The following is a 12,095-nucleotide window of genomic DNA, read 5'->3' on the forward strand; positions in this document are numbered from 1 at the left end:
AGCCCTTTGCCAGTGATGGCTAACAAGAATTTAAGAATTTATGACCCAGAAACATTGGTAGCAAAGCTACTCTGTCAACAGATCAATTTAATGGGGGCTAATTAGGAGTTTATTGGGGGTCCTGCTTCATGTGGATGCACTCTGCGTTTATTTAGACAGCAGGAAAACACCAATTAGCTGAAGATGGAAAATAACATGTAGCTGTATTTAAAGTTACATCTGACCAGCAGATACCAGCTGTAACCAGCAAAACTTGTTAATTTTTAATTTGTTAGCGAAGGTACCATTATGTTAGAGAAGGTACCAGTATAAAACACAGTCTGGATAAGGAAGAAGACACATTTAGAGAGTACAGTGCAGCTGAGAGGCTTGAACCAAGGTGAGAGAAGCCACATTCTTTAAGACAGCAGTGATGGCCTCATCCCAACTTCACCTCACTGTCTCCCTGTTCTGTTTGGCCATGACTGCAAGCATCATATCATGCGGCCGATCTCATATGGTTTTGAACTCTGCACTACAGGCATCTCATGGCACTCCTGCTGATGAAGAGGTAAGATTTTAAACTAACACTCTAAACCTCATTGCACTTGAATAGCAGTAATGCACCATCTTTGGAGCATATATTGTTGTTTTAAGTCTTCACTTTTCTTTCTAACCTGAAAAACTGATTTAATTGAATTAACAGATGCCAGAGAGATACTCCTTTCCAGAGTTCCAGTGGTTGCTCAGTAACTCAGACCCAACAGCTATCCAGTCTGACAGCCCATCTCTGGGGATTCTACAGAGTGGATTGGACCTAATGAGGAGAGACAGTGGAGACAGTGAGCGAAAACCAGGCTGCAAGAACTACTTCTGGAAATCCAGAACGGCATGCTAACCACAGGCAACCAAAAGGTCCAAACCAGAGGCCTACGCCACAATCAACATGCTGCCAATAATATACTTGTTCCCTTTCCTGAATTTACACTCATCATATGACAGTCTCTGTCTTTGAAGTGAGCCTGAGTAATTGTAGCCATTATCTGTTAAGAGTGTTCCCCCGATCTCTTATCTCTTATCTATCTTGCTCTAAAGCATTGACTGCTTGCAATAAACTGAATACAGCACAAAATGCTGGCCAGTGTTATTTTGTGTGCTGCTGGGCTTATAATATTAGATATAACAAATAAGTTCTGAAACAAATTTAACAGCACTTTGTATCAGCAGTAAAAAGCTCAAATATAGATTCTGTTAGAAAAAAAGAAAAAAAAAGAAAGAAGCGTAATTATGCATTGAAACACATCAAACACACAAAAAAACAAAAACAAACAAAAAACAAAACAAACTAAACTTTTCATTTAGAGAAATTGCTTCTACAGACAAAAGCAGACATTCTTTAAAAAACTAAACTCATATGCTCCCATCTCACCTTAAACAATACTGTACAAATAAGAAGCTTCCTTGTGTATGCTACACAGAAATAAATAAATATAGCTACAGCATGAAACATCATTGATCTGAGTTGAATTTGGTGACAAATGGACAAACAGTCTAACAGGAATTTGAAAAAGTAGGTTTTCAAAGAAAATAAAAATGGAGGACAGGAAGCTTAAAGGGGGCATAACACACACAGGCTGCGTCCAAAACCGCCTTCTCTACTATATAGTAGGGGGAAAGCAGTAGGCAAGCGATTAAGTATGTCTGAAACCTCAGTATTCATAAAAGAGTAGGCAAGAATTACCTGGGTGACGTACTAATTCTCGCGAGATTCAGACGTGCATCTACTTAAAGTGCGTCAGAATATGCCTACTTATCTACTATATAGTAGGGGAAAAGCAGTAGTTGAGCGAATAAGTATGTCCGAAACCTCAGTATTCATCAAAAGAGTAGACGAGAAGTTCCCGGATGTCCTACTGCTTCAGCCCAGATTCTTGAGTGTTCATCAATGGATATTTTTCTATCTTTTTTTTTTTTATTGCAAAAATTGTAGAAATATACAAGAACAGGGAAACCAGACATGAATATATTCCTACAAAGAACAAACATAAAAATAAAGACAAAAAACGAATATTCTGGATTTGCGTACATGAAATTATGGAATTATCTATACAGAAAAGTGCAAAAATAAAATTACATCATTTTAGAAAAGCTGTCATAGTGCATCAAAAATTTGGCACTCTTTTTGTTATTTGTCAGTCTTAGAGATGAAACAAGAGAATCAAATTCAGAAAGAAAGAGGGGGAAAGACAAAGGAGATTTAAGCCACTTTTGCTTATGAATGAAGAATTTTGCATTCAATATAAGAAAATTAACAACATATTCAACAGGTAGCTTTGGATTTTCATAATAAAAAATAACATCTTTGAGGACGAAGGTATGGGTCACATTTGTAAGGTTAGAAACATGGATACTTTTCTATCCCAGGAGGTCACGGGAGAAGAGGATACGTCATCATCGAACGTGATGGAGAACAGCGACGAGGGTGTTTACAAATGTGAGTATTATAAATCAAAACCACAGTTCCCTGTGTTAAAATCACATTTGTAGAGCTGCTGTATAGTAAATTGTTGCTGTATAGTAAATTGATGCTTAAGGTGTAAAGACGCTAGACAGTAACGTTACAATATATTTGTGATTTTGCTGTAAAAACATGTCTTATAGCTAACAGGGGAGCTCCAGTAAACACACGCACATCTCCAAAGTGTATTTACATAAACCATATACATCTTAAAGACGATTACTAAATGTCTATTTAATATGAGACAGGAAAATTTTCTAAAAGAACAGATGAGCACATCACAACATGAACAGACATCTGAGTGAGTGATGTATGTGTGCTGTTATGTAGAATTCACTGTTGTCAACACTGCTTTAGATGATTGTAAGTAATGTAAATAAACAAATCTACATGGAGTAACTAAACATAAGTTATCTATTTCATTTGTCCTTTAGTACTGTTGATAAATTGAGGAACATTTGTGTTGGATAAAAAGCGAGTTAACACATCAGCAGCTACAGTACCTCAACATCAGTGGTGGCTGCTGGTCTTTCAAAGAGGGGAAGCTCATTTTCGGCCTACATCATAAAAATTGTCCATTTATTTACGTAAATCCTGCCCTATGTTCCTTTTCAAGAAAATGCTCTGTGACCCTGTCGTACCAACTAGGTGTCTTTTCCAGTGACGCTAGCCTAGCCTACTGTATGAATGAATGAATGAACAAACAATCTAAAAAAAAGATATTAAACTCGACGGAGGAAATGTGGGAATTAGGTTAAACTGAAACAAGGAATGTGGTTTATAATAGGTACCATACCATAAAAATGTCTTACGATACTATACCAGCTTAATTTATAATTCAATTCTACAAAATGAATCAAAATTTAATAAATAAATAGATGTAAGTGAAAACAGACAATATTATTCTCTGAATACTTAATGTGAATGAATGACTGGCTATTGTTATCCATGAAATTATCTAAACACAACTCATCTTAGCACTGCACAGAAGCTGCATGAAGTGACATTTAGATGTGGCATTTATTCATTTAGACCGTATTTATAATTGCATAAATAATGTTATGAGATTAATGTTTTAAATACTAAATTCTGAATATAGAAAGATGTTGGAAAATAATGTAATATACCTACTTTTAGACGGGAAACATAAAAACGGCCAGCAGGTGGCAGAAGTTCGTGATTGAATCACTGAGTCATTCAAACGATTCTTTCAAAACAGCTGAATCCTTCAGGAACGAATCAAATGACTGTTTTTATGAATGGCTCAGTGAATCAGTAATTCGCCTAAATCATGGCGGATTTGGATTCGAACACAAACTAAACAAAAACAGCACTCTTGCTCGTGTCGTATTGCCTAAGTGTCAGGAGCATTTTTTACTCGCATATCTTGAAATTTCCGAGTTAGCAGCATGTATATTAAAACATAACATTATAAATGAATAATATATATATATATATAATGAAGAACCAAGTGCAAAGCCGCTATGAGACTGAGCTCGAATAGCTTCAGCGTCAGCGACGTTTTATAGGACAAAATCGCTGTCAATCAAAAGGAGATACAGACCCTCCAATCATCACGCAGAAGCCCAGCGTCCAGGCCAGCCCACTCCTCCATTCACCTCCAGAGACGCTGAGCGTCCGGGGGCGGGACATAATCGCAGCATTTATCCAATGACCGTCTAGTTTCGAAGCCCTGAAAAAAACTGTTCAAAGCAGCCCCATTGAAGTCAATGGACGCTCGGCTTCAACAGAGAAATACACTGAAGCTACGGGAATGTATGAGAAGGAAATCGAGTCCGACCTGCTGTATGAAGCTGATTCTGAACGAACTCGTCTTCGAGATGAACGTGTTCTAACGCATTTTTAGTCAATAAAATGTTAACACAATAGTACATATTTGACCATTAATTTTTTTACATTATAGGGGAAGCTGAGCTTCCCTTGCAGTCTTAAAGAAATCCCCACTGCTCAACATGTAAATGTAGAATTGATCAGATAAATCACAGAGGTGACTGAATCTTGTCTGGATGTTAAAGGGACATATGAGGCGTGTGTTTATACTGTGCAGAGTGACTGATGAAGGAATGCTGCCATCAAAGGCTTTCAGTGAATACTGACATCAATAAAACATCTTTTAAATCTTAAGTTGTAGTTTATTTTAATTATTGTAATTTCAAACAGAGCTATCACAGCACTTTTCTGATTCTTGATTTCTGTACATGTGATGCAGAGCTTTTGTGGTGGAACAGGTGATAAAAAATAAATAAAAGACTTAAAACAAAAATATAAAGTAAGAAAAAGTACGAAATCAGTTTGTTACTTGTAATACAGAAATCAAATGACACCGTGCTGTTAAAATTGCTGCTTTTGTTTTGTGTTTGTGTATCTTTGCAGGATCTGAAATGTTTGCAGACTGGTGTGTGCACTGTGTTGTGTTTCTATACCGGTTAAAAGACCCAAAAATCCATTATTCACATCTTCATCATCCATAAGTACCTCATAAATAGCAAATGCATATTTACCTCTTATCTGGATGGATGCTTTTAATGATTCGGATGCTTCCCGCGGTGACCGTCCTGGCTCAGTCAAATTGTACCTCTGGGAGCTCGTTTAGAATATATTCAGGTTCAGATAACGAGTTATTATTATTAATTAATCACTCAGAGACTTGTTTAAAAGGTTAACGAATCACCAAAGCATTGGTTTCGTTTTATTAAAAAACAAATAACTCATAAGCAAATAACAATAAAATAACAGCGAATAGTCTTCACCACGAAGTGTCGGCCCTGACATATAGTCTAACAAGCATTTATATAGTTCTTACACCCTTGTAACTGCCTCCTCCATCCCAGGCAGGAAACATGACCTTTATGTCAGAGTCTGTACAAAAGTAATGTCAAAAGTTCAGAAGGAAATATTACAACATCTCTAGATAGCAAGCGTGTCTAGTTCTATTTTAAACTATAGGAAAAATTATGACACCTTTTTCAAACATAAGCAACATATAGAACTATATACCTAAACCACAATATAACACCTCTAGCAGGTGTTAAGAGCATCTTATGCCACGGTTTAGCTAAAGGTTCCACCTTGCATGGAAATGCAAAGTGCATCCTCTTACTTGTAACCGTTATGTTACAAAATAAGCACAGCAACTTATATAACCGTTAAACCTACAAGATTATAATCATCTATGGTTTCGACATAAGATATATTTATACATAGCTTTCAACACTCATATTTTTATAACAGGAGTTTTAGAGTTTCACTGTCTCTAAATCATTTGTTAACTTTTGCAGTTCATCTGAATAATCACATAATTCAATCATCTCTCTTATTAATTTCATTATTCTTTTATTTGTCGTTTCCTGTTTTCTCATCAGTCTCAATATTGCCTTCATCTTGAAGATGATTTTCTGGTCCTCTCGCTCTCTCTTGGGCCCGTCTGCGACGTTCCTTCTTCTCCTGTTTCTTGACCTCCCTACTCCAGTCCCTTTGTAGTCCCTGAACTAAAAAATCATCAAAATCAACCTTCTTTTTATCTGACCTCTTCCTCACGTTTCTATTAGAGGATTGATCAGGGAATCGCATATCAGATGAATTAGGTAATAATTCTACACCCTCTCTTGCGGTTATCTGATCTAATTCTCTAGTAAGTTGACCATCTACTGGTAATCTATCTTCAACACATTTCATAAAGGTTGTGCCAATTCTATCACTTGTAAATTTTTTCTCAATATAAACATCAAAAATGTTTTTCCATCTTCTGAAAAATGTAATCTCTACAAATCTCCTCATTTCCCAAATAGGAAGAATATCTTGCTTTCTAGGGCTATCGTGCATAAGACATTCATTGAGATCCCCATCTCTATCCACAAGAACCCGCAATGCTGCCAGAGAGAAATAGACTCGTCCTGCGATTCTGGGCCGATACCAGGCCGCATGAAAAAACCGCCCAAGAGTCATTTCGATCAAATGACCGGAATTCTCCTGTACCATCACTGCAGAGGCCTGTAAAAGAAACTAGGACCATCAACAAAGCCTAAGCCGAACACACCTGTACTCACAACTGTTTGAATTTTCTTAAATTCTTTGCCATTCCATTCTTCCTTCTCTGTTAGCTCTAAGAATTCTAATAATTGGAAAATTATTACTGTCCGTCCTGATTTAGATCCTTGTCGTTCATATTGTCGCCCTACTACACATAATTTAATCCACCAAGGGATATGAAATATACCATTTTCATCTTTTCGTAATGTTATATCAATAAAACCATTTATTTTTAACTGCCATCTTTCGCATACTCCATGTCTTGTAGTCATACAATGAACTTGGGTCCATATAGGAACCTCTTTACCTAGTCCATCTATTACCTTATTATTAGGCATTCTCATACATCTAGTGCAGTGCCTTTGTCCATTGATTAATTCAAAAAATATTTGTCTTGTGGAACCGCCACACCGTAACAAATTTGCATTTGCCTATGACTTTTCTGTTTCTTCGGTTCTGCAGGATGTCTCATATATTATCTGATTCAGCTCGCTCCATCCTGCCAGGTCCTGAAAATCAGGCAGAGAATGGTTCGGCTGAGTTCACATCTGTCAATCTTTGGCAACAGCCTACACATTCTTTAAGTTTCTTTTCATTTTATCCCATCTATTCATCAAAACATTATACCCATCAACAGAATATTTTCATTTTGCAAATAACATCCTAGCAAAATGCACTTAAAGTCATAACTCCTATGATTATCCAAAGATAAGCTTCTCTTCCGTACTTAGCAAACAATACCCCTAGTAGGTATATTGCATCAATCACTATAATTGCTATTTCGCACCACATAATAAAATCATTCCTTCCCGTAACTTTCATGGTCACATCAATACACAATTTGTATATACTGGTCAAGGTTAACGCTATTAACCCTCTAACACCAAGTATTTTACTCCATCCTTCTGATACCACAATTAAATGGCAAACCAGAATAATTTTACTTAGTCTCTTCATTAATATTATTCTTATCAATTGAAAACATCCAGTTATAAAGTGCCACCAGAGATTTTTGTTTACTCCTTGTATCAACATCCATAAAAAATATACGCCCCATTCACCAACCTGAATAAAAGTTTCGGATATTGCCTGAGGAAATTCTCCAACTTCATCAGCCGTTCCGTTAGTGGTGAGGTTGTTTGTCCCGTTGGATGCCATACTAAGCTTTATCAATGTTAGATCTCTGTTGGTCTTACCGTGAACAATTGGTTCTCAAAAATATTATTTTATGCAATTAATAATTTTGCTTTTTGCCCAATGTCATATACTTCTAGGTTTTTCCAAGTTTCAGGGTTATCAGTTACCAGATGCCCCCCTCAGCGATGAGTGGTCTTTTGTTTGTTCGTCTTGCCCTATATTTTCTATACGTTCTCAGCTCCTCCTATTTCCTCTCTAACGTTATTTCTGTAACAGGTGTCTTTCCACTCCGCCATCATTTCTATAACAAAGGGTGCTCTGAAATACTCTTTTTCCGTCTCCTAAAACGGTTGTGACCTTTAGCTTGAAAGTCTATCAACTTTTCTATAACCATCAACTCGTCACTTTTTCCTACAGTTTTAGCACACATCCGTGCACCCATAGCAGCACAAGAACATTTTACAATAATGAACAGTAAGATTAATCCTAACACTATTAATCCTCCGTACAAAACATACCATCCTGCGCTAATAAAAAAATCCAATAACCCATTCCAAATATATTTAGTTCCTCATATCTATTAGCTATATTACTCTTTAAGTCCATGGTAAGGGAACCAGACCATTGCCCCAGTAACATAATACGGAAGCCTACTTTCCCTCGTGATCCTTGTTTCAGATCCGTCTCAGGGAAACATCTCAAAATCGGCTCGTGCCATAGAGTAAAATTCCACTTTGCGGACTCTATGTCAGTAAGAGTCAAGTCCTTCTCTCGGTCTCTTCTCTTTATATCTCGCACGTGCTCTTCCCTCTCTTGGAGAACTCTCTCTCTTATTTCCTCCTTGTCCCAGGGCAACATGGGGAACCTAGCGTCTAGCCACGCGTTCCGCTCATGCTCTCTCAAGCCCAAGTAGGGATGTCTGGAAAATTTACACATTATTCCGTCTTTAAAAGGCCTAAAGGTTTAATAACCCTCAAACTCTCCCACAAAGCACGGGAAGACATCAATTTCCTATTTTTTGCCTTACACATTTGACAGTTGACTACTGCTGCACCACTCCAAGTACAGTTACACAGCCCCTCTGAGCCTACGGATACTTTATATGAGTCAATCCGTAGCTTTGGGTGGCCTGACCGACAATTATCGCATATCACAACCCCAGACATCTCCACATGAGACTGTCTGTGAGTCGTCCACTCAGCACCCATCTCTCTTTTTTCATTACATCCTGAAAGACTGGGCATGGCACATAACTGGTCGCATATCACACAGCAATATGGCCTGACAGCATTCTCTGCTGCTTTATTCTGCTCTCCTCTGAAGCCGAGAAACCTTTCTATTTCTGGCTGCAACCACAGAAATGCTCTTGATCCATGCTTATGGTGCTCCACCCTAATTAATCCTCGTTGATTAATTATCGCATTTATCAACTCCATCTATTATTTCTTTATCAAGTCTTTATTACTCTGAATTCCGTTATTTTCTAACTCGACAGTGTTAGATCCTGTTATTGTTTAACTACATCTACTGTCCCCAAGCCTTCAGAGAATCTTCCTACCTTTCGTCTTCTTGTAAGAATGACCTGATCACCTACTTGGAATTTCGGATTGTCCTTTACTCTTTCCTCTGTTTGCTCTTGTCCGCCTCTCCCTTTTGGGTCGGCCTGTGCTCGGCACCTGTTAAGATCCAGCAAGCACTCATCAATCTTTGTGTCCCAATCACCTAACATTCTGTTTTTAGCAAACCACTCCTTAACAGTACGCACTGCACGTTCTGCTATTCCATTTGTATTCGCTCGATACGGAATACTTTTAGTCAGTATTATTTTATTCTCTTTACAGAAATCTTGACCAACTTCCCGCTTATGTTGTGTGCTCCATCTGCCCTCAAACTCTCCATTTTACCTTCCCATTTTATCCATTCTCGCAAACAATCTACTACATTCTTTTCTAAGGCTGACCTCATGGGCCACAACATAATTTTCTTTGTGTGATTATCGATAGCCAGTAAAAAATAACAACTTCCTGCTTTCGTGGCAGCGGCTGACCCCGAAGTCTATGCTCACCTCCTGGCCAGGATATTCTTTTGGTAGTTGGCTTTCCTCGCACCCTTTTGCAGTCATAAATTTCCTGCAAATCTTACAGTCTTTCCTCATTTCTCTGTAACGAGTGCGCCAATTAGGTATCTTTAGATTACGTAGCCTCAATTCCATTTGAATCATATTTACACTCGGATGGTTCAATTGTCGTGCATTTTCTGAAACAACTCTGTTATTTCCGGCATCTTCACTTGGCCAATGAGCCTGTCTACTTCTCTGTTCCCCAGCGGCTTCACTATCTTGTCTCGTGTGCGACACCTGGTGGTAACAATGGACGTTTACCTTCACTACGTCTAATAATTCATCATGTTTTCTGATTTTCTCAGAACGCTGAAATCAGCTCCTGTGTCAATTCGAAATTTAGTTTGATCATACACTTTATATAATTTTTATCAATCTCTTCTGTTTTTGATAAAGCGTGTTTAAGGGAGCCGCTATTTCCTATGGATTCACGAGCTTCTTTTGCCCTCTCTTTCTTTTCACTCTCACGTCCTCTATTTCTTCGACTCCTTTGCTTTATCACCGTTTGGGCTTTCCACCCTCACCCTGCCTATTTTATTTGGTGGTTTGTTTCTGCCTCTCTCGGCTATCACACGTTCCTTATCTTCTGCACTCATTTTCTCCCATTTGTCTGGACTAATGTAACTGCTTTTTCCTCTTTCACTTTCGTTTGAAATGTTCTGGGCTTCGATTGATCTCTAAATCTCCTTTCTTTCTGTGTTCGGAATTTAGGATCATTCTTTTCTGCCCTCTCTTCTGCTCTTTTCCATTTCTGTTCTGGTTTGCGATAAGGCTCTTCTTCTAAGTCGGGTGTTAAATCCTAAATCTCAACCTTCTAGGAACTGATAGAGTTCCCTTTGGAATCGGCGTTACGTTTCTTGGAGTTCGCTCCTAGGCAATATTAACTCCTCGTATGCCGAATCCCTATCATCTTCCTCTTCATGTTCACTGTCTGAACTTTCAGATTCAGGTCCGGGATCAGAATAGTATTCCTCGAATACTTCGTCACCAACCCCTTTCCTGACTAACCTCTCTAGCGCCGCTTTGTTCGTTAAATCCTTTTGAGCAAGTATTGCTCGTTTCGCCCGCTGAGTCAGCGAAGCGTCTGATAGGACTGCGGCTGCGTCTCCCCGTTTAACAGACTCCAAAGTTGTCCACACGTAATCCCAGGTGCATACTCGGCATTCCATTGCCTTTCCCTGTCTAGATTAGTTTCTGCCTTTTACTTTTAGCGTGAGTAGGCCTGTATAAACCCTTTCCTAGCTGGAATGTCTCAAAACTATCTCCTAGTTTGGATTTATAGAACGGATTTTCTATTTGGTTCTTCTTACCTCTAGATGTCGTTGTTCGCCTTAATATAGGGTAATCGGGGATCGGCTCTTCTTCCATTACTCTGGTCTGTGCGGCCGTCTGCTGTTCTTGCCTAGCAGTGCTTCTCTGATCTGAGCTTCCTTCACCTGCAGTCTGGTCTTCATTCACTCTGTCTGTGATGGTTCTCAGCACTGATGCGTCTGGATGACAGACCATCCACATTCTAGGCCACTCGGTTCGGTCTGTTTTCCGTCTTAATGTGTTCACGAGGGCTACTCCCATGACAACATCATTAAAACCGAAAATTTCCCCTGATATTATAGGTATTGCCACCGTGTGATAATTATTTTCTCTGGATAACAGACATATTTTATCTATTATACCGTCTAGTGTGAGCATTGCTGTCAGTTCTTCTTCTATATCACTTCTCTGACCTTTCTCATGACCGATCGCATGCATTACAGGTTTCCCATTTGGACCTCCTATTTTTTGCAATAACACATCGCCCGTTTTAACAGGACTCTTTCTTCGTTGCATTATTTTATACGATTCTTCCTGGAATTTCGGTCCGGCTCGCTCTCTGAGAGCGCCGGCCACTCCAGCCCTGTGATATAGGAATTTATTAGATGCACACACCAAAACACACGGTTCTTCCTCATCTTCTAAACGCCCTTCTTTAAGAACGATTAGATTTTTTCCTCTCGCGAAGTACACCCTATACGGTTCTTCTCCTATCGGCTCGAACTCGTCATTTGGGCTTTCGGGGTTATTTTGCGGTGGAGCACTAGGATCTAGCCTTACTTCCCCCTCTCTTCGGGGTGTAAAACTCGGAGCAATAGATTCTCTTTCAGATGCCTCTCCTGGGTCATCTTCGTCTAGAGAAGTCCAACTCCTTAGAGGGATATTTTTAATTTCTCCCCCGGATTCATCAAAAACTCTTACTTTCGGAAATCCATCCCTACCTCCTTTACTCGAGTATATGAAAGGTGGGATTTCTGCTCC

The 12,095-nt window shown here is 38.8% G+C and overlaps 2 protein-coding genes across 2 annotated transcripts; one reads left to right on the plus strand and one right to left on the minus strand.

The window, feature by feature from the left end:
• The first annotated feature begins 347 nt into the window (after positions 1 to 347).
• sst2 (somatostatin 2) lies at positions 348 to 1,154 on the plus strand. Its single transcript, XM_058762221.1, has 2 exons — positions 348 to 550; positions 686 to 1,154. The coding sequence occupies exons 1-2, from the start codon at positions 413 to 415 to the stop codon at positions 875 to 877; spliced, it is 330 nt and encodes a 109-aa protein (XP_058618204.1). The 5' UTR covers positions 348 to 412; the 3' UTR covers positions 878 to 1,154.
• Positions 1,155 to 5,330: 4,176 nt separating this feature from the next.
• On the minus strand, positions 5,331 to 8,474 carry LOC131527579 (uncharacterized). Its single transcript, XM_058756793.1, has 2 exons — positions 7,613 to 8,474; positions 5,331 to 6,508 (listed from the first exon to the last, which is right to left on the minus strand). The coding sequence occupies exons 1-2, from the start codon at positions 7,703 to 7,705 to the stop codon at positions 5,852 to 5,854; spliced, it is 750 nt and encodes a 249-aa protein (XP_058612776.1). The 5' UTR covers positions 7,706 to 8,474; the 3' UTR covers positions 5,331 to 5,851.
• Between the last annotated feature and the right edge of the window lie 3,621 nt (positions 8,475 to 12,095).

This window comes from Onychostoma macrolepis, chromosome 02, assembly GCF_012432095.1.
Source record: "Onychostoma macrolepis isolate SWU-2019 chromosome 02, ASM1243209v1, whole genome shotgun sequence".
In the NCBI taxonomy this organism is placed as follows: domain Eukaryota; kingdom Metazoa; phylum Chordata; class Actinopteri; order Cypriniformes; family Cyprinidae; genus Onychostoma; species Onychostoma macrolepis.

Excerpts from the sequence above, each read along its gene's own strand:
- sst2 (XM_058762221.1), top strand. The coding sequence starts at position 413 with ATGGCCTCATCCCAACTTCACCTCACTGTCTCCCTGTTCTGTTTGGCC. Across the intron at positions 551-685 it reads GCACTCCTGCTGATGAAGAG|ATGCCAGAGAGATACTCCTT; the intron begins GTAAGATTTTAA and ends TTGAATTAACAG.
- LOC131527579 (XM_058756793.1), bottom strand. The coding sequence starts at position 7,705 with ATGGCATCCAACGGGACAAACAACCTCACCACTAACGGAACGGCTGAT. Across the intron at positions 6,509-7,612 it reads TATCCGAAACTTTTATTCAG|GCCTCTGCAGTGATGGTACA; the intron begins GTTGGTGAATGG and ends TTTCTTTTACAG.